Genomic DNA, 21,063 nt, shown 5'->3' on the forward strand with positions numbered 1-21,063 from the left:
TTTAATTGAATGAACCCATTAAAGGCAGAGTTTTCTCTGGTTAGTGGCAGAAGAAGTAATGGAAATTAATAGCATGAGGGCACAAACGGACCACATGCAAAGAAATTGCACAGCTTCTAGGAGCTGAGAGTGGACCTCAACTGATAGTCAGCAAGGAAATGGGACTTCAGTCCTATAACCTCAAGGAACTGAGTCAGGACAACAACCCTAACAAGTACGGAAGCTTATTTCTCTCTATGGCTTCCAGATAAGTACCAAGCCAGGCTGACAAGTTGATTTCTGCCTTGTAAGTCCCTCAACAGAGAGAATGGAATTCACCCAAACTTCCAACAGTAGACCTGGGTGTTGCTGTTTTAAGTTAGTAAATTTGTAACACAGAAATAGAAAACCAATATAGCAACATTATTTTTAATTATTTTAAAAGTATACTTTTAAATTATGGAAATTGAGCTTGAAAACGTTGGTGTGCATGATCAATAGTTCAGTCATATCCAGTTCTTTGTGACCCCCTGGACCATAGTCTGCCAGGCTTCTCTGTCCAGGCAAGAATAATGGACTGGGTTTCCATTCCTTTTTCCAGAGGACCTTCCTGGCCCAGGGATGGAACCCACATCTCTTGCATCTCCTGCATTCTTTACTACTGAGATTTACTACTGATGTAGGCAGATTCTTTACTACTGAGCCACCTGGGAAGCCAATGGTAGTTGAATTCTTGCTTTAACCTTAATAATTGATATTCTATAATAGTAAGTGGTTGGTCTTAGAGAAAAGGAATTAGAGTGACAGTTGCTATTAAGTTTGATGTTAGCCAAAGCTCTATTCCTTAGCTTTACATTTTTGGTAGGTGGAGAATAATAATGAGAAAATCCATTCAACGCAAATCTGTTCCATAGGGAATTAAAAATGCCTTCTCTTCGACACCATGCCAGTTTGTTTTAATTATCAGTGTGACCTCACTTTGGTCTCTAGTATATATCAAATCTTTGCTTCTCTACTTTTAATTTAAATGAACATAGGAAGAGGTCGATTCAAGAGCAAGGAAACACACCTAAAGATAACAGACTCTTTGAAAATACCTGTCTCCTCAATTTACTTTCTCATCATCCCCAACTAGTGGAAACAAACTGGCAGTCAAAGAGTTGTCATGATTACATTTATGCAGGTGGAAAGCTTCAAAGTTCTAATCAAAATTCTAAGGTGAAAAGTCAAGAACAAAAAATTCAAATGGGCCAACTGGACATTTACTCAGTTTCAACCGGGGATAAAAACACAAAGCGCTACGACATCCAAACAGGGGTCCAGGTACCTTTTCGATTCTGTTTTCTTGAGATTTCTTAAAGTAGATGGTGGGGATACCGAGTTCAGATGCAGCTATCCACTGCAGAGTGGCTCGCAGCTCAGTGTCAGGACACTCTGGCTCCAGGTCAAAGTTGATCACGAGCAGGCTCCCCTGGCGGCTGGCTGTTCCCGCAGGTGTTCCAGAGGCACGTTCTGCACACAGACACAACCGTCTTACTACGCTTTCCATGGAAGATCATAGGCAAATTGCATCTCAAAATTATGGGAAAGTGGCTTACCCTCCATGGTGTCTGACTGTCCTTTAAGAATCTCCTTTTCTTCTACCAATTCACTTTGGGAGAAAACAACAGTATATGGTTGGTAATGTTTAGGAAGAACAAGCTGTAAATGGAAGATGAAGTGATGGGTCTTATTGATATAAAAGCTCTTGAAATATATTTATGGTTTTTGTGGAATAAACGAATACTAGAGAAGTACTAACATGGCTATTACGTTGGACTACTGGGTCTGAAATAAATAATCTCGCCCCTTAAAAAAAGGCCAGATAAACTGCATGGTTTTAGTTGAGATGATTGGTGTGAGAGATTCTGAGAGATGCAATCTTCAATTCTTCTCAACCTCCCTTCTACAAACCAACATAGGTTTGAATAGTCAAGAAAATATTTAGTAGGTAACTAGATCCGATTGGAGGATTTATCCTTCTCCATTTGTCATTTAAAGGATCTTGTATTTCCATCTTAAGACTGATTATTTTTCTATACCATGATAGCAACATAAATTTGCATTTTAGTCTGGGAAGATATTTTTCTATATATATCTGGTTCTTTGATCTGAAATGAGGAAAAACACAATCACAAACTTTAGAACTTAAGTTGTACGACGAAATATCTCAATTGGTTGAAATTTTTCTTTTTTTTTTTTTCTTTTTATTGGGAATTGTTAGCAGGCTGGGGGTTGTTTAAAACTAGAGACTCCTAACCGAAGTGAGTTCAGTTCAGTCGCTCAGTCGTGTCCGACTCTGAAAACCGAAGTAAGGATCTCATTAAATATAGGCATGTTGAATATCTGAGGTATTTTCATTATAGTGAGTACTTATTAGGGAGCCTTGCAAATAGTGGGAAGATTTAGTAAATGATTTTAAAATTAGAGTATATGTTCCAACAGCTGAAAGCAAGTGGCCATCTTGGGAAACTCATCATTGTCGCGTATTTTTGTCTTGTCTAGAAATTAAACTGCAGGTGCCCTTCAAAATGTGTCTCTTTATGGGGGAGGATTCTTCCATATATTCCCTGTTACTGCTAAAATCTAGCTAATAAATTTCATTGTATTCTTAATGTACAGAGAAAGTACAATTGTTCTTTCACGAACACCTATTTGTTTGTGGAAGAATGGCCAATTTCCCAAAGGGTCTATATTTTTTGGTAGATTTCTACCCAAGGAACATAAGTGAAATGACCTACTAGATACAGTTTCTGCTGTTATGAAGCTGCAGGATGCTAATGGGGTAGTAGAGATGGTCTTGGTTTTCTCTTTCTGTATTCTGTGGGGTCCTAGACTCATACTGGGGAGAAAGATGGACAACTAAACAAATGTTGTCTGAAGGAGAAAAATAAATTTACCCCAAAGTAGTTTTGTTTGTTTTGTCTCCTTTCAAAAACAAAATAGACCCAAGATAATGTTTATGTTCATCTTTACCTGCAAATTATGGCTGTGTGGCACAGTAAAGGATGCACTGCAACTTTTAATCACTGAGGAATATTCCCGCAGGCAGGATACTGATTAAATAGTGAAATAAAAGTGCTTTCGCTATGGATAATAATCAAAAAAATAGAACAGGGAGAAGCTTTAGCCCTCTATCTCATTTTCATTTTTCTGAAATTTCAGAAATCTCAAAAAATGTCATAATGGTCAAAAATAGGTTTCGGTTCATTTAATTTTCCAGAACAATCACAAATTCTAGATGAAGTCCTGACCTCATGTTGCTCTCCCTTTATATACCATATTTTATGCCTTACTTATTGTACTTTTTTCCCTTGATATTTTAGAAGGGCCTCATAATGTGGGGAGCAGATCATGTATCTCCATCATAGTGCCATTTGGTACTGGACTCATTAATGGCAATAATCCCACATGTCTACAAGAAAAAGAAAAGCCTCTCACAGTATATTCTATTGAACAATAGTCTTTGCTGGTTGGTATAGTACAATTTAAATGGATTTTTGCTTCTCTGTATCCATCTAGGTAAAATGACATATATGTCTGAATATATGGATAAGCTTTATCCAAAACGATTATAGTATAACGGATAGACTTGAAATATAGAAAGCGGCTGATGGTAGGGTGAGGCTATGGCACGCCTGAGTTCTTACTCCAGTGACATGAAACCACATGTCTCCAGGAACCTTGGTAGGACAGACATGATGAAGCCAGTGGTTGGGCACAACCTGAATGATCAAAATGGATTGCCAGATGGAATCAGAGTAGCGGTCTCACAATCACTGCATCTCAGTGGCTACTTACTTAATCATGGGAGAAGATGGCATGCTTTCCTGATAAATGTCCAGGTCCATAATGCCAAGACTGCTAGTGGCACTACTGTTGCCATTGCTGACAAAGCAAAAGTTTACACATTAATGCCAGTCTCCGCCACCTGGCCACACTGCCGACACTGACGTTCCACCGTTCTAAGAGGTCCTTCCTTTGATCCCCAGGAGAATATTGCTTTGTGTCTGGGACCCCTAAATTGATGTTTATTTCTGACCAAATCAGGGGAAAATACAATAAAAGACTCTTTTGACTCACCACCATCATCCTCATCATCAGTATTTTGTAATTTCTGCAGTAGGCTCAGACTTGGTGGCTCACACCTGGTGAGTGACAATCAGCATAACTCCTTTCTTCCCCATTCTAGTAACAGTGAGGATGTTTATCCACCAGCAACAGGCTTCTTGGGTATACCTCCAGAGACTAAGATACTTCTGAGAATGCTGCCTTGGGGGAGATCTTCCTGCTTCTTGGCTTTTGACAGAAACCAGTAGGGTTTTCCCTTTGCCATTCGGGGGATTTTTCTGAGGCATATTCCATAGGATATGCACTTGTCTCATTTTTTTTTCCTATGGGGCTACAGAATTTATAAGTACAAAGTTGGGCAATGTCAAAGTTTTATAGCTCCTTTATCTTAAAATCTTTGAGAAGCAGCCACACCTGATACTTCCTGTGTTGTAGAGAAGGAGGAATTACATATTGTATCATTTTTGTAAGTTGCACAATCAACATATGGTCTAGTTCCTAGCCTGGAATTTATTTACTGAAACACAGAAGAGTTGAGCCCATTTTTAGGTTCTGTCTGTACTTGCACAATGGAATGTATCCAATTTCACCAAATTCACGATGTCTCCTCATACCTTCTCTAATTTCCAATGACTTCTCTTGCAAGTAAGGTTTTCTAAGGATGTGTGCCGGAGTGTTGTGTAACGGAACAGTCTTCCCCCTGGCGTTCTATGAATAAGCAACTGAACCCCCTCATTTCAAATTCTTGTCTTGGGTTTCATGTGGGGGTACTGAATGTATTCACTGATTGAAATTTGATGACTCAAACATTACGCTGGAGGTAATTAACTGTATAAACTTACGATAAACCCAAAGATTCAAATTCTCTTTGCTTTTTATCGCTATACTGCAACATTGCCACCAGTGTTTGAAATTTTCGATAAATCATTTAACACTGTGACATTTTCTAAGTCTAAACAGACTGAACTGCAGGGAAAAAAGAAAATCCTTTCCAGGAGGCATACACTCAGATGCAACTGAAGCCAATTTCCAATTGGCCTTTCTGGAAACTCCTTAGACTTGCTGGCCTGGTAGCAAATAAGATTTGGGGTAGAAATGTGAAGATGTTTTTCATTTTCACCTCATAGAAGACTAGTTTTTAGTTTATGTTTCCTGAGTGGCTTAGGTTCTCCCAAATCTAATTTCTCTAAGCTCCTGTCTAGCTTTCTAGAACAACAATACAGAGGGCAGGGCAGAGAAAGGGAGGAACAGTCAGTCCATAAAACACAGCACAGTGTGAAAACACTTGCCTCATGTAAACCCAGCCTGTCTTGCATCTGAAATACAAATGAATCAGAAAGAAAGTATCAAGCACACCAGCTGTAATAGCAACTCATTTAAAAAAAAGAAAAACACCTCACAGCTATCACATCATTGAATGCAGTAGCTGGAGCCTGCAGAGAAGGGAACACAGATGACTCTCATCCTTGGTCGAGCTGATTGAAACCATAACTGCATATTAAGAGCTCTCAGCACAAATCATGACAGGCAGGCGCTTGGTCCTAGCAGGAGCTTTCCTTTTTGCTCTATGAGGGATCCTTCGAAGAGAATGATTTAAAATGCATTTCTGGAATCTGCGCTGAGACTTATTTCCCTGGGAAGTCAATTAAAGAGCAGGTACCTCATGGATCGCTCACTGAGCTGCAGGAAGCTGCTCGTGTCATCTGGGTTGTCCTCCTCGTTGGCGAGCTGGGACCAACTGTCCATGCTCTCCCCACTGCTGCCGGGAGGGCTGGAGAACTCATCCATGGCTCTGCCTTCTTTTGAGACTTCAGCCTCTGGTGCATCTCTGGCATCAAGGGTTTCACTGTAGATGGTAAGACATTACTAAGAGTGTAGGCATAAGACAACTTTTCCAGGGAACCTCACTGCCCCTAGTGTATATACCATATATTATTAAGAGCTTGTATGTATTTGGGGTAGAGCTGTGGACACACTAAATATTCTGTAAATGAATGTGTGTGTGTCTGTAAAGTTGCTTAGTTGTGTTCAACTCTTTTGCAGCCCCATGGACTGTAGCCTGCCAGGTTCCTCTGTCCATGGGATTTCTCTGGAAAGAATACTAGAGGGGGTTGTCATACCCTCTTCCAGCGGATCTTCCTAACCTAGGAACTGAACACACGTCTCCTGCATTGCAGGTTCTTTACTGTCTGAGCCACCAGGGAAGCCATAAATGAATATGTTATTGTTAAAACTGCCTAGTTCATAGTTAGATGCATACTCTCAATTTAGGTAGCCCTACCTGTTAAGTCCCAAGTGGAAAGATCTGGATAACTACAGTATGGAGATGTGACAGTTTCTATCACACTCTAGGCAAGAGTCGGGCACAATGTAGCGACTAAACAACAACTGCTGCTAACACTTGGTGAAAGAGGGTTCTCGACAAGCTTGACTTTCCATTTGTTTGCCTGGCAGTTACACACACACACACACACACACACACACACACACACACACACACACACACACACAGGTGCTCTAGATTTGGGATCAGATCATTTCTTTGCATCCATTTCCCAGTCTGCCCCAATTTCCTAGTGGACAGTGCAGATGTAGTGAGGTTTGCACCACAGGAGAGGAGGCTCAAAATTAAGACACTAGGACACATCAGCCTCCTTTTCTTCAGGGAGAGAGGGGAGAGAGAGAAGGATGGAAGAGAGAGAACTTTGCTCTAGATTACAAATAAATTAAAATCTTCTCTGCGGAGAGGAGTTGGTGTCACCATCCTGGAACGTAAATAACCAGCTCTAGGAAAACGAAGCTCTGTACCTCTCTAGAAGTCTCTAACTTGAGGGTTCATAATTCATCAACCATCAATCCAGGTGCCAGGGCTGTTTGCTCAGAGAGCCAAAGGTACAGAAATGAGGAGAGATTCATGCAAACTTTTCTCCATAGGCTCATCGAAAACTAATAGCATGGAAGAGAAGGGCTTTAATGACTGCAAATAAAAAGCAAGAGTGTATTTCTCAGTTGATGATGAAGAATAAGGTAACTCAGTGAGTGGACACTGGAATGCTTTCCTTGGCCATTGTGTACTGGCTGTAGAGAGTATTGAGGGCTTCCAGTGAGGACTGTCCTCAGGTCTGGAATTGTCTTGCCAAGGTTATACCCTTTCCCAGTGAGTACCCCAAGGATGCGATGATAAAGAGCTACAAAAACCTACTCATTGGCTCCATTTGCACTAAACCTGACAGACCATCCCAGCTTCAGGGTTTCCTGTAGCCTGTGCTGTGCTCTCAGTTGTAAACACATTTTGGGGGAGGTCTCTCCCTCTGTCTAATCTTGTCTTTCCCTGCTCCTTACACATGGATGTAGATTTTTCTCTGGGGAGCACTCCCAAAATTATCTGTCTACCGTTCTCCTCAAGGTCTGTTCCTGGGAAATACAATTGAAGATACTTGATCAACTTCATTCAAAATTCTTGTTAGGTAGGAAGTTAGGCATGAGTAGCAAGGGTTGCCTACTGGAAAAAGGTTGCAATCTGATCTCTAAACCTAGACATGCCCAGGAGAGCACACAGTGGATACAAACTAACTACAGGGGCTTCCCCAAGTAAACTTAGGCAGCTAGAAGCCCACTAAGGGTTCATAAATATTCTACACTGATTATAACAGACCGAATTATGGGAAGACATGTATAACAGAGCAACTGTCAGCCAACCATGAGCATATGACCATCTGTATTCCCTTTCTTGACTGGTAGTGGGTACAAGCCCTAAAAGTCTACATAATTTTCCTCAATCTTAGAATGAGTACTGTTATCCTTTTTCCAAAAATGATTGTACTTTAAAAAAAATCTCAGTTGGTAAAGAATCTGTCTGCAATGCAGGAGACCCCGGTTTGATTACTGGGTCGGGAAGATCCACTGGAGAAGGGATAGTCTACCACTCCAGTATTCTTGGGCTTCCCTTGTGGCTCAGCTGGTAAAGAATCTGCCTGCAATGTGGGAGACCTGGGTTTGATCCCTGGGTTGGAAAGATCCCCTGGAGAAGGGAAAGGCTACCCACTCCAGTATTCGGGCTGGAGAATTCCATGGACCCTATAGTTCATGGGGTCGCAAAGAGTCAGACACGACTGAGCGACTTTCACTTCATTTCACTTCACAGAATTTCAAATGCTTAATTTTGGGGGTGTGATTAAATATCACCTCTGAAATGTGAACGTGTCACTTTGGTAATTTCACACAAGATCTCAGATTCCTTCTCACAGCATCCAGACAAGTGCAGTGTTGGGGTGTGGCTGCTTCTAGTGCAATCTGCTGCTAACATTTGGTGCAAAGAGACCCATATAAACTTGATCTTTCTTTCAAAAATGTTGAGATTTTCTAAATTGAGCAAGGAAAAGGTGTGGGGAGGGGGGAGCAATAGATGCAGCCAAAGAAACATTACTGAATTTAACTAAATTCAAATGAAAGAGAAGTTCATTTCCCCCAAGAGGAAATAAGCCAAGCGTTGAGCACAAAGGAGAGATCCTAAGCCAATTGTTCATTTGGTTAAAAAACAATTTCCTAGACCAATTCCTTACTGAGTTAGGACCTTATATTATTAGCAAAATTCATTCCAGGACATTTCTTACTAACGCAGAAGTTAAATCTCAGTGATTAAACATTCAGGTTAAAAAATGAAGCTGTCAGAATATTTTATTTTATCCCAATTTCACACTCTATTTACTTCATATCCCATGTTACATAACCAGGAATTTAGAATGAATAATGATTATATCTAAAATAGTAGTTTTCATTTTCTTTTGAGAGAGAAATTTATAGCTTTGCTCATTTATTTATGAATAATGCACATATATGTTTTGCAGATGTATGTGTTGGCTTTTTTTTCCTACTTTTGATCTTAGAGTTCACACACAGTGTTTTGAAGGACCATACTTGATCTGACATCAAACTGAACTGTAGAATTTCTGAGTGGGCAGGGACCTCAGAGACCACCTAGTTCAGAGTTCCTCCAACTACATTTGCTAGCAAACTATTGTCATAATTTTTGCCATATTTGCATTATCTTTTATAATAATAATAAAATTTTTAAAATTAATTTATATAACCAAATATGTTTATTTTAGAAAGAAAATTTGACTCATTACTATAAACAGAAAGCAGGAATCACTTGCCATAGGTAGACAGTAACAATAACCCTAATGTAAGTGATGGAGTTTAGGTGAAAATGATGTATTATGTCAGTTTATTAGCTGTAACAAGTGAACCACTGGAATATGATGGTGATAGTGGGGGAGGCTATCCTTATGTGGGGGCAGAGGACATGGAAAACTCTCTGTTGTATCCACTTAACTCGACTGTGAACCTAAAACTGCTCTTAAAAAATTGAGCCTATTTAAAAAATTGAAAAAATAAGGCTATCAATAAAAAGCAATTTTTATTTAACAAAATGTCACTAGGAGATTTGCACAGTAAGAAGTGCAGTGGAAGTCCTTAGACAGAAGGAAAATAATACTGATTAGAACTTGGATACACACAAAGAAACAAAAAACACCACAAATAGTAAATAATTTTCAAGATGATAATTGAAACTCAGGCATGATGATAAGTACATTAATTTTTTAATGGTCAAAACACTCTAACAAGAAGCAGAGATTGTCACTTTTGTTTCAGATCCTTCTATTTTTTGTCTCTGAGATTTTCATATGATTATGATTGTTAAGTTCAGCCCTAGATTTAAAAGGATGTTTATTATACTCAATCTAGGATTTCTAGGTGATTCATCTTGGGAGAATTTTTGTCTATCTAGAACACAATGATGTTAAAGATTCGGTTCAATTCAGTTCTTCATGTCATTGGCATCATTTCTCTCTTTTTTTACATTTTGTCTCAAATGCCAACATTCAGTTCTTCATGTCATTGGCATCATTTCTCTCTTTTTTCACATTTTGTCTCAGACGCCAACATTCTATCTTAAGAAGCCACTCCCAACTAGTTATTTTCTATCACATTACTCTTCTAATTTTCCTCTCATCACACTTTACAGTAATCTTTTTCAAAAGGGTTTTTCCATGCACACTGTCTATTTCTCCCACTGGTATGCAAGGTAGCCTGCCAGGCTCCTCTGTCCATGGGATTTCCCAGACAAGAATACTGGAGTGGGTAGCCACTTCCTTCTCCAGGGGATCTTCCCGACCCAGGGATCGAACCCAGGTCTCCTCCATTTCAGGCAGATGATTTACTGTTTGAGTCACCAGGGAAGCCCAAGAGCCATGGATGCAGGCACTAAATCTTTATGTTCTCTTATGTTTGCAGCTCCAGTGGCAATGTGTACCATAGATGAGCATGCAAATATTGGTTGGGTGAAAAATTTTTTTTCTTGAAGCAAACATAAGTGAATACATTCAACATGAGTTAAGAACACATTGCTGTTCACCAATAGGATAATATTTTCCCATAAATCAAGAACTGGGCTATCCTAAATCACTTAAGCTCTTTAAAATTGATGTAATTTGATACCTGGACAAATGTGATGGCCTGAAATACAATAGTAGTAGTAGTAGTGTTAGTTGCTCAGTCGTGTCCGACTCTTTGCGACCCCATGGACTGTGGCCCACAAGGCTCCTCTGTCCATGGAATTCTCCAAGCAAGAATGCTGGAGTGGATTGCCATTCCCTTCTCCAGAGGATCTTCCCAATCCAGGGAAAGAACCTGGGTCTCCTGCATTGCAAGCAGATTCTTTACTGTCTGAGCTACAGCATTTCTATTTGGGCCTGATGGCCATGATGAATTCTGGTTTTACATAACGAATAAGTAAGAATGTGATTTTTATTTCATTATGTTGAGCTTTTATGAAGCTTTTAGTAAGAATTATGAAAATGTCCCACAGAGAATAGCCTAAAAATATCTTCAGGACATGACACCTCCCCGCTTCCAAACAATCTGATGTGTGCCTGTGTCGTCTCCCTCCCTCTTGTGTATAAGTGGGTAAGAAGTCTTTCATAGGGAATTGAGCTCCATATTTAGATATTTTGACACGTCAAATCCCCTGATAACAACCCTGAACTTAGAAAATGTGATCTAAGTATGAATAATTTCCCTCTTGCAAATCCTCAGAATTCTCTAGTTTTAATAAAATTCTCACACTGTTCATAACAGGTTTCTCTTGGGAAAAAGATCTCCTGGAATAAAGGCAATCATATACCTTAACCCCAAACAACAACTATAGAGTAAACATTTATTGAGTGTTTGTAACAGACTAGGTGCTGAGTTAAGAGCCTGTCTACATTTCTTTATGTAAACCTTAAGAATCTTCTGATGATGTAGTTGTTACTATTATTACCCCCTACAGGTGAGACAGAGTGCCTGAAGAATGATGGACGGAGGTTTGTAACACTGTACAGGAGGCAATGATCAAAACCATCCCCAAGAAAAAGAAATGCAAAAAGGAAAAATGGTTGTCTGAGGAGGCCTTACGAATAGCTGAGAAAAGAAGAGAAGCAAAGGCAAAGGAGAAAAGGAAAGATATATCCATCTAAATGCAGAGTTCCAAAGAATAGCAAAGAGAGATGAGAAAGAATTCCTAAGTGATCAATGCAAAGAAATAGAGGAAAACAATAGAATGGGAATGACTAGAGATCTCTTCAAGAAAATTAGAGATACCAAGGGAACATTTCATGCAAAGATGGGCACAATAAAGGACAGAAATGTTATGGACCTAACAGAAGCAGAAGATATTAAGAAGAGGTGGCAAGAATACACAGAAGAACTATACAAAAAATCTTCATGACCCAGATAACCACAATGGTGTGATCATGCACCTGGAGTCAGACATCCTGGAGTGAGAAGGCAAGGGGGTCTTAGGAAGCATCACTATGAACATAGCTAGTGGAGGTGATGGAATTCCAGCTGAGCTATTTCAAATCCTAAAAGCTGATGCTGTGAAAGTACTGCACTCAATATGCAAGCAAATTTGAAAACTCCAGGCCACAGAACTGGAAAAGGTCAGTTTTCATTCCAATCCCAAAGAAAGGCAGTGCCAAAGCATGTTCAAACTACTGCACAGTTGCACTTATCTCACACACTAGCAAAGTAATGCTCAAAATTCTTCAAGTTAGGCTTCAACAGTATGTGAACCGTGAACTTCTAGATGTTCAAGCTGGATTTAGAAAAGGCAGAGAAACCAGAGATCAAATTGCCAACATCTGCTGGGTCATTGAAAAAGCAGAGAATTCCAGAAAAAACATCTATTTCTGCTTTATTGACTATGCTAAAGTCTTTGTGTGGATCACAACAAACTGTGGAAAATTCTTAGAGATGGGAATACCAGACCACCTGACCTGCCTCCTGAGAAACCTGTATACAGGTCAAGAAGCAACAGTTAGAACTGGACATGGAACAACAGACTGGTTCCAAATTGGGAAAGGAGTACTTCAAGGCTGTATATTGTCACCCTGCTTACTTAACTTATATGCAGAGAACATCATGAGAAACGCTGGGCTGGAAAAAGCACAAGCTGGAATCAAGATTGCTGGGAGAAATATCAATAACCTCAGATATGCGGATGACACCACCCTTATGGCAGAAAGTGAAGAAGAACTAAAGAGCCTCTTGATGAAAGTGAAAGAGGAGAGTGAAAAAGTTGGCTTAAAGCTCAACGTTCAGAAAACTAAGATCATGGCATCTGGTCCCATCCCTTCATGGGAACTAGATGGGGAAACAGTGGAAACAGTGTCAGACTTTAATTTTTTGGGCTCCAAAATCACTGCAGATGGTGATTGCAGCCATGAAATTAAAAGACGCTTACTCCTTGGAAGGAAGGTTATGGCCAACCTAGACAGCATATTTAAAAGCAGAGAGAAATAATTACCTTGTGTCAAATTCAAAATGCACTGTCACCTGCATTATGATTTCCTGGAAAAAGAACTATTGAAATAACAACATTCCAGTGCTTTTTTGCACTTATGTTACCGTGATTATGTTGAAGTTTAGTCGCTAAATCGAGTCTGATTCTCTTGCAACCCCATGGTCTGTAGCCTGCCAGGCTCCTCTGACCATGGAATTTTCCAGGCACGAAAACTCGAGTGAGCTGCTATTTCCTTCTCCAGAGAATCTTCCCCACCCAGGGATCAAACCATGTCTCATGGATGGGCAGGTATTCTTTACCACATGGTGGCAGGAGCCACCACGGAAGCCAGTATTATACTGTGAATCTAAAGAGTGAGCACTGAGGGACATGGTGTCCTTGCAAAGATCTTTAGAGTAAGACAAGGAAGAAAAACTCGAGAGAACCTGGGGGAAAATTACACCAAAATATTTAATGTCAGATTCCAATATTAAAACTTATTTAAATTTGGCTTTTTTCAAGTGAACAAGTTTTCTTTTTTGCTTGAAAGTTGCCATGAGTTAATTTCAAAAGGTAGCTTACTATGGGAGATTAATTTTAATGGGGAGAATGATATCTCATTTCCTTTATTATAACACAGAAATCTAATTTGTTTTAGAAATTAAAAAAAATTTACTTCCGCCTATTATATGCATGCTAAGTCACTTTGTGTCTGACTCGTTGCCACCCTCTGGACTGTAGCTCGCCAGGCTCCTCTGTCCATAGGATTCTCCAGGCATGAATACTGGAGTGGGTTGCTATGCCTCCTCCAGGGGATCTTCCCAACCCAGGAATTGAACCCATATTTCTTACGTCTCCTGCATTGGCAGGAGGGTTCTTTACCACTAGCACCACCTGGGTAAGTGTATATTAACCCAGGGAGGCCAATGACTATCAGGAATTCAGTTCCTGCACCAGTAAGTTCCTAAGATTTAGAATAAATACTGATTAAGGTGCAAACTGCAGTCCCATGCACCTAGTTCGTCTAAGAGCTCACTCACTCACCTGGGGTTCTGGCAGGCACTCAGGGCAGTGTCTTCACCCTTCCCTGTATCTGGGACCTTTTCTTCTTTCAAACACTTTTCTTTTTCCTCTAGGGGGCTGCATTCGGAAATAACATGTTCAGGTTCTCCCACACATTCTTCTCTCTGATCTGTTTCAATCTGGATTAAAGGCACTTCCCTTGAGCAAAGTGATCGCTGGGTGTGGCTTAGAGGGACTGCATCGTGGCACGAGGGAGTTTTCTTTTTAAAATCTAAACTGCTGTGACTTGTAAGAGGAGCAGCTTTGCTTGGGGACGACCCTGGGGGATGGTTGCTTTCTGTGATTGAGTTTTTCCTCGGATAATCAACGGACTCCTGCACAAGCAGAGCTGGCCCACTTTGCAACCTGCCGGAAGCTAACCTGCCCGCACACTTTTCCACTTGCAAGGAGGGGCCCCCTGAAGCAGGTTCAGCATCAGCCGTGCTGGCATCGTCCACTATAATTTTGTTCTTCCGCATGAGGGCCTTGATTGAGTTTGCCCATGTCTCGTGAATTAACATGGTTGTGATGTGGTCAGCCCCGCCTCTCCGATACAGGCAAGAGTCCGATTTGCAGAGACCGGAGGAGGAAGCTCCGCCAACTGCCTGGACGCTGAGGAAGTCTTGCTGGCTGTGTTGAGAAAAGCCGTCTAAGGAGTTGGCTTTGATGGGCACGTTCACCGTGAGCCTGGCGCCCGGGGATCTGCCGTCGGGCACAGATGACTGTCTGTAGTACAAGGGGGACCGCAGAGAAGGCGAGAGCAAACCAGTGGTCCAGTCCTGGCTGCCTCGCCTGGAGGAGGCGCCGTCTTTGCCCTCTCGTTCAGTGTCCCTCAGCATGTACCTGTAGAACTCCTCGGTGATGCTCTCAGTGCTGGACTGCTTCGAAGGACAGCTTGGCTTCACACTCAGGTGGTCATTTTTCTGGCAGGCCTGTTGCACAGCTGAGTTCAGGATGCTGCTGGCATTCTTGCCTGCGTAGTAATCCAGCAATAACTCAAAGCCTCTTCCTTCATTTTCCATCTGGTTCACCATGAACCTGGAAAACTCATCGGTGATGCTCTCGCAGCTTGACTGCTTGGAGACGGAGCTGGCCCGGCTAACTGGCTGACTCAGGGTACTCATTAAACCCAGGCTGTTCACATAGGCCCGGGTGTTAGAATCCTCCTCTGGAATGCTCTCGCAGCTGGAGGCCTTAAGGCGGTTCCACCTGTCTCCACCCAGTAACCGACTCCGGGGGTAGCCCTGGGCTTGCCAGACACCATCCACCAAGGAGAACTCTGTGAGGTTCATGATCTTGGCTGCCACTTCGTTTGCAAAAATACTGACAGAGTCTGGGATGTCCTCGAGGTTCATGGACTCGTCCACCACCCTGTTCATCAGCTTCTCTTTCAGCTCTGGGTGCTCATCGGTTTTCCTCTTGATCTCGCTGAGTCGTGGGGGTTTGTGTTTCCTCACAGTGGCCCCGCTGGCCTGGCTCTCTTTTTTCCTCTTCAAGGATCGGCAGGAGATGTTGGGGGTAACCAGAAACTCATTCCCTCTTTTCCATGCACAGAACCAGGGTTGTTTTCCATTGGAGTTGTCAAGGCAAATCGCTGCGATTTCCGTTGCCATGGAGACGATCGTCTCTGCTAATTCTTCTGCGAAGTCTGCAATGCAGTATATGTCTGGGTCTTTTTCTGGTAGCCTGGATTGAGCAGGAAGCAGCAAATCATCCCCCAACAAAGACGGGTGAACTTGAACTTCATTGTTCAGAGGGGAGGCACAATTGTACTTTTCTTGAGCATTTGCAGTGATGCTGTCCTCAGTGTCCTGGGAACTGGTGCTGTACTTGCCAACTGTTGGTGTCATTTCTTCCTCTGGAGGGGCTCTGCATTCATTCTCATTGTCACTGGGTGGTGAAGGAGGGTTTTTCGTATCCTCCACCACCGGTCCTTTCAAATATATTTCCTTGGGGGGTGTTTTAGCAGACATGCTGGTACTGCAGGATAATTCAGATTGCAGTGTGGGGATCTGGGAAAGACCTGACTGCGCTGGACCCTTGCTATCTTGCTTCAGGTGTCCAGCATCTACGAGATCATTGGTAACAGGACTGCTGATATGCAGGTTGCTAAGTGGATGGCAATTGGAGTATTCAGCGGCTTTTGTCCATGCTGGACAAATGGCTTGATCAGTTGGCTGGAAGTCTGGTTCGGTTTCCCTCCATCTGATGGTCTCCTTAGAAAGGACAGGGGGACATCCCCCAAGCTGTACAAGGTGGCTCATCTTCTTGAACGTGAAGCATATCACGTTAAGGAGCAGCTGATTTACACTTTCCATTAAGGAGTCCAGGGTTTCAGATGAGTCCCTGTCATCATTGGGGTCTATTATTTTATTTTTCTGGTGAATTTCATCAATGGAATGCTTCAGGATAACATTGGACAGGGTCTGTGCCAGTTCATTCCCAAGGGCATTTTCTGAGCACAAGGTCTGAGGCTTTGAAACAGCTTCTACGATCCTCCTATTCACTGACTCCATGAGGTCTCCGATGCTGATGTAGGCGTTAGGTCCTGTTAAGACCAAGGCAACCTCCTTGAGCAAGGCCTCTGCAACGTCTTCATTCCCCAGCTCCATGTTCTTCCCTGTCACTAAACCACAAGGTGGGGGGATGGCTGCAGGGGCCTCAACTGCAGACAGGAAGCCACTGGAAGCCACCGGGCACTTCACCTCTCCTGTTTCCCCCAGGCCACAGACAGCAACAGCACTGGCCACCTGAGTCATGCCGCATAAAGCAGACGGAAACGAGTATTCACTGAGGGAGGGATCCTTGAGTACTTGAGAGGCCTGAGTTTGCACTGGCTCATCACCTCCCAGTGGATGGTGTGAAACCAGGGGTTCCTGCTCCATTTTGAATCTTTCTGTGGCTTGTGGACTGGAAATGGTTCCAATAACAGTGGCTGCACAAGCTAATGCTACTTCTAAAGCACTCTGGGGGTGTCTGCTGGAGTTCTCTCCAGAGGGGATGCCTGAAGTTTCACTGGCAACTTCTGTCTCGGGCCACGAGGAGATGCCTGGCTCAGGGCCAGCATCGCTGCCTTCTGGACTCTGGACAATGACGATTTTGGGAAGCTCGTTCCATGACTGAGGTGCCCCGATATCTTTTGTGGAAGAGCCACTGGGGGGCAGAAAACTTCCTACAGAAACATTGACTGCAGATTCCTCGGGGAGGGGAGGGTGAGACTTAGATAGTCGAATAAATGCATCTTGCAGCACAGATTCCGCTAAATTCGTGGCATACTCGCCTGTTGTGGCTTCTCCATCTTGTAAGGGAAGAAGAGAGCTTGTGTAGTCTTCATGGTCTCCTGGGTCTGAATTGCTGTCATGCTCAGAGAAAGTCCCACATGCAGAAGGTCCATCCCTCTTAGCCGTCCTTGAGAAATAAGCATTGCTTGGAATACATAGTGCCTGTGATTTTTCCTCTTGACTTTTACACTTTTCTGAATAATAATCATTTGTGGTTGACCTCTCATTCCCCATGGCTTCACCTTTCCACTTTGATATCTTGGCTGAAGGATCTAGACTCTGCAGACTTGTATATTCTGCCACTTTTCCCAGAGATCCTTCTGTTTTAACCAGTGGTGTATGATATTTGCTAACATACTTGTCTTCCAATGTATAAAGTAACTTTTCCTTGCTGTAATTCCATTCCTCCTTAGTGGCTTCCTTCGGCTTTTTATTTTCCAAGATATTAGTTGAGACATTTATATTTTCATAACCTGGTGAAGAGAAAATGATAGTACTTATTTATTTGATTTAAGTAAAAATACTACTTATTTTATTTTTTCACTTTTGATCATCTGCTTTTATTGTTTTTTGCAATTCTGAGTACTTTTCTTATTGGAGTACAGTTGATTTACATTGTTGTGTTAGATTTAGGTATACAGAAAAGTGAATCAATTATATATATACCCAGTCTTTTTTAGATTTTTTCCCATTTAGGTCATTACAAAGTATTGAATACAGTTCCCTGTGCTATACAGTAGGTTCTTATTAATTATCTATTTTATATACAGTAGTGTGTATATGGGGCTTCCTGGGTGGCTCAGCTGGTAAAGAATCCACCTGCAACGCAGGACCCTGGTTCAATTTCCGAGTTGGGAAGTTCCCCTGGAGAAGGGAGAGGCCACCCACTCCAGTATTCTTGGGCCTCCCTGGTGATTCAGATGGTAAAGAACCCATCTGCAATGTGGGAGACCTAGGTTAGATCCCTGGGTTGGGAACATCCTCTGGAGGAGGGCATGGAAACCTACTCCAGTATTCTTCCCTGGAGAATCCCAAGGACAGAGGAGCCTGGTTGGCTACAGCTCATGGTGTCGCAAAGAGTCAGCCATGACTGAGCAACTATGTAAAACACAGCACAGTGTGTATATGTCACTACCAATCTCTCAGCCCACCCCCACCCCCCCACCATTTCCACCTGTAATCATGAGTCTGTTTTCTACATCTATGACTCTATTCCTGTTTTATAAATAAGTTCATTTGTACTATTTTTTAGAGAGAGAAGAACAAACAAAACCCAAAGTTAGTAGAAGGAAAGAAATCATAAGTATCAGAGCAGTTATAAATGGAACAGAAACCAAAAAAACCACAAACCATAAAAAGCCATAATTCGAGAAGTTACGTGCACTATTACTTTTTAGATAGCAGGTTCACATGAGTCTAAAATAATCTTTACTTCCAAAAATGCCTTAAAGGATTAGTTTTTTTTTTTCTGTTTTTGAAAATGGTATTTTGAATGTTTCTTCAAGAAAAGTGAGTCTGAAAAGGCTTTTGAGTTTCATTGTGAACTGCTCTTAACAGAATGGTTTTCAATGTGGAGTACAAATGCCAGTGCTAGAGTGGAAGAGGGCATTTGGGAGCTGAGGGTTGGTCATCGTGCTTTGGCGAGAAAGTAAGTAACCAAGACAACTATGTCTTGTAGCTGCCCAGTGGGTACAGAGGGAGAAGGCAGGATATGCAGGATATCGTGGGCCTTGTTGAGAGAGTTTCTCTGAAGCTGGCATAGGACGTGCCCCAAGGACAGTGAGAACAGAATCTGGAGTATCCCTTCCTCTTTGGGGAAGAGGAACTCATTGTTCACTGAGCTTTATTAATGAGTCAAAAGAAAGAATTAATAAACACATGCTAAGCACTTTCCTGGGTTACTTCCTCCTGCCCTGGCAAAAATAATCATGCCGGCTCAGTCATGTCCGACTCTTTTGCGACCCCATGGACTGCAGCCTGTCAGGCTCCTCTGTCCATGGGATTTCCTCATTAAGAACACTGGAGTGGGTTGCCATTTCCCCCTCCAGGAGATCTTTCCAACCCAGGGATCTAACACACATCTCCTGTGGCTCCTGCATAGGTAGGCAGATTCTTTACCACTGAGCCACCTGGAAAGCCCAGAAATGTAACAAATATATATTTCAAATGGCTAAATATAATACATATAATAGTTCTGGGGGCACTGTTATACTCCCAAATTATGGATAAGGAAACTGGAGCTCAGAAAGATTTAGATCATTGGTCCCAGGTTTCACAGCCTCAAAGATGTAGCACTTGGATTCAGGCCAATCTCACTCAGCCTCAGCTAACAGATGGCTTTGAATGGAAATCTTAGGGAAATTAACTTTCCTCCAAGTGATAGTCTCCATCTCTTGGCAGGCAGGAAGATTTTGTTTTAAAACAGAGATTTCCTTCAGCATCCCTAAGGCATCTTTACGGAGAATGGGGCCATCTAACCATTAAATCAGTTAAAGTGCCTCCATCAGCATCCTCACTAGTGTTTCCTTATTCTCTCTCCCTCCTGAAACTTCTTAGGTGAAGATTGTGATGCGTCAGCCAAACTGATGTGGCCTGAAACTTTTCTGAAATGTAACCCAGACATTTTTATAGGGTGACTAATTTCAGGATGCACATTCATTTTACAGGAAAGTTCTCACCGTTCCTATACTCTTCCACTTCACTTTCCTCCTCCAAGTGCTCGGATGCAGTGAGAAAGTCTTCTTCAATTGAAGACAAGGAACAGTTCGTGTCATCCTCCACTTTCAAGACACTTGTTTCAAGGTGGAGCTGCCGCTCCTGTACCAGTTCCAGACCAATCAAAAATTTGTTGATTTCAAAGATGATGCAATTGGTACTGTTTGGTCTGTTCCCTCTTGCACACTGGACCAAGCAGACATCTGACATCCAAGGACACTGCAAGTAGAGAAAGAAAAAGACATTTGTTAAAAAAACAAACCAGCAAAAAAAGGAAAAATGGAGCTTCTTGGGGGACGCTAGTGGTAAAGGATCCACCTGCCAATGCATGAGATGTAAGAGACGCGAGTTTGATCCCTGGGTCAGGAAGATCCCCTGGAGAAAGAAACAGCAACCCACTCCAGTGTTCTTGTCTGGAGAATTCCATGGACAGAGAAGCCTGGTGGGCTACAGTCTGTGGGGTCACAGAGTCTGACACAACAGCACACACACACACACACACACACACACGAGAAAATATAAAACCATTGCCTCCGACCTTTCTTCTATTAGTCTCTCCCATTAGAAGGAATGCAGACCTTTAAAATACATGGAATATCTTCAGGGTGTGTATTGTTGAACTGCTTGAAAAAATTCAAGTGGTGCTTTGGAACACAGGATACCTAGGAGAAAAGTTGACTAGTTGCATCACATATTTTTTGATCTCTCCTGTCTAGGTGAAAATTGCACTGGGCAAGGTTAACAGGCACAGAAAACCTCATTCAAAGCTTTTAAAATAAGAGAAGGAGGCCAGAACTGAGTTGGATCACAACTCCACTGAAATAAAAAAAAAGGCAATAGGGTTTTGAAGAGCTGGTACAGGAGGACTGAAGTCCATCTGTGTTTGCTTAGGAAAAGGAAACTTCTTGTATCTTCTTGGCTGGAGGTAGTTTTGCAAATTGGAGCAAAGTGCCTGCAGAAATTAGGTTCCCATCCTTCCAAAGACATAGGGACACTAACTTCTTTGATGATATTTCCAAGAGATGGGTCCAAGGTCCTTGAGAAAGACGTTCTTGGGTTGTACAAGTGTCAAAAGGCTTTTAAAATGAT

At 42.1% G+C, this 21,063-nt stretch overlaps 1 protein-coding gene across 12 annotated transcripts in view; it reads right to left on the reverse strand.

The window, feature by feature from the left end:
• SPHKAP (SPHK1 interactor, AKAP domain containing) overlaps positions 1–21,063 on the reverse strand; it is a 176,692-nt gene that overhangs the window by 13,938 nt on the left and 141,691 nt on the right. For 9 of the 12 annotated variants that reach the window (XR_014080694.1, XM_081584809.1, XM_081584813.1 and 6 more), the window contains 5 exons: positions 19,938–20,193; positions 13,961–17,732; positions 5,750–5,935; positions 1,578–1,630; positions 1,307–1,491 (listed from right to left, as the gene is read on the reverse strand). Coding sequence is in view for 10 of the 12 variants with exons in the window: in XM_081584809.1 (XP_081440935.1) it covers positions 1,307–1,491; positions 1,578–1,630; positions 5,750–5,935; positions 13,961–17,732; positions 19,938–20,193 (4,452 nt within the window). In the remaining 2 variants the exon portion in view is untranslated. Of the gene's footprint in view, positions 1–1,306; positions 1,492–1,577; positions 1,681–3,819; positions 3,907–5,749; positions 5,936–13,960; positions 17,733–19,937; positions 20,194–21,063 lie in introns of all 12 variants that reach the window. The other 3 variants (XM_081584805.1, XM_081584804.1, XR_014080695.1) reach the window with 2 other exon arrangements.

Source organism: Giraffa tippelskirchi, chromosome 3 (genome assembly GCF_054371585.1).
Source record: "Giraffa tippelskirchi isolate mGirTip1 chromosome 3, T2T-mGirTip1v1.2.pri, whole genome shotgun sequence".
Taxonomy (NCBI): domain Eukaryota; kingdom Metazoa; phylum Chordata; class Mammalia; order Artiodactyla; family Giraffidae; genus Giraffa; species Giraffa tippelskirchi.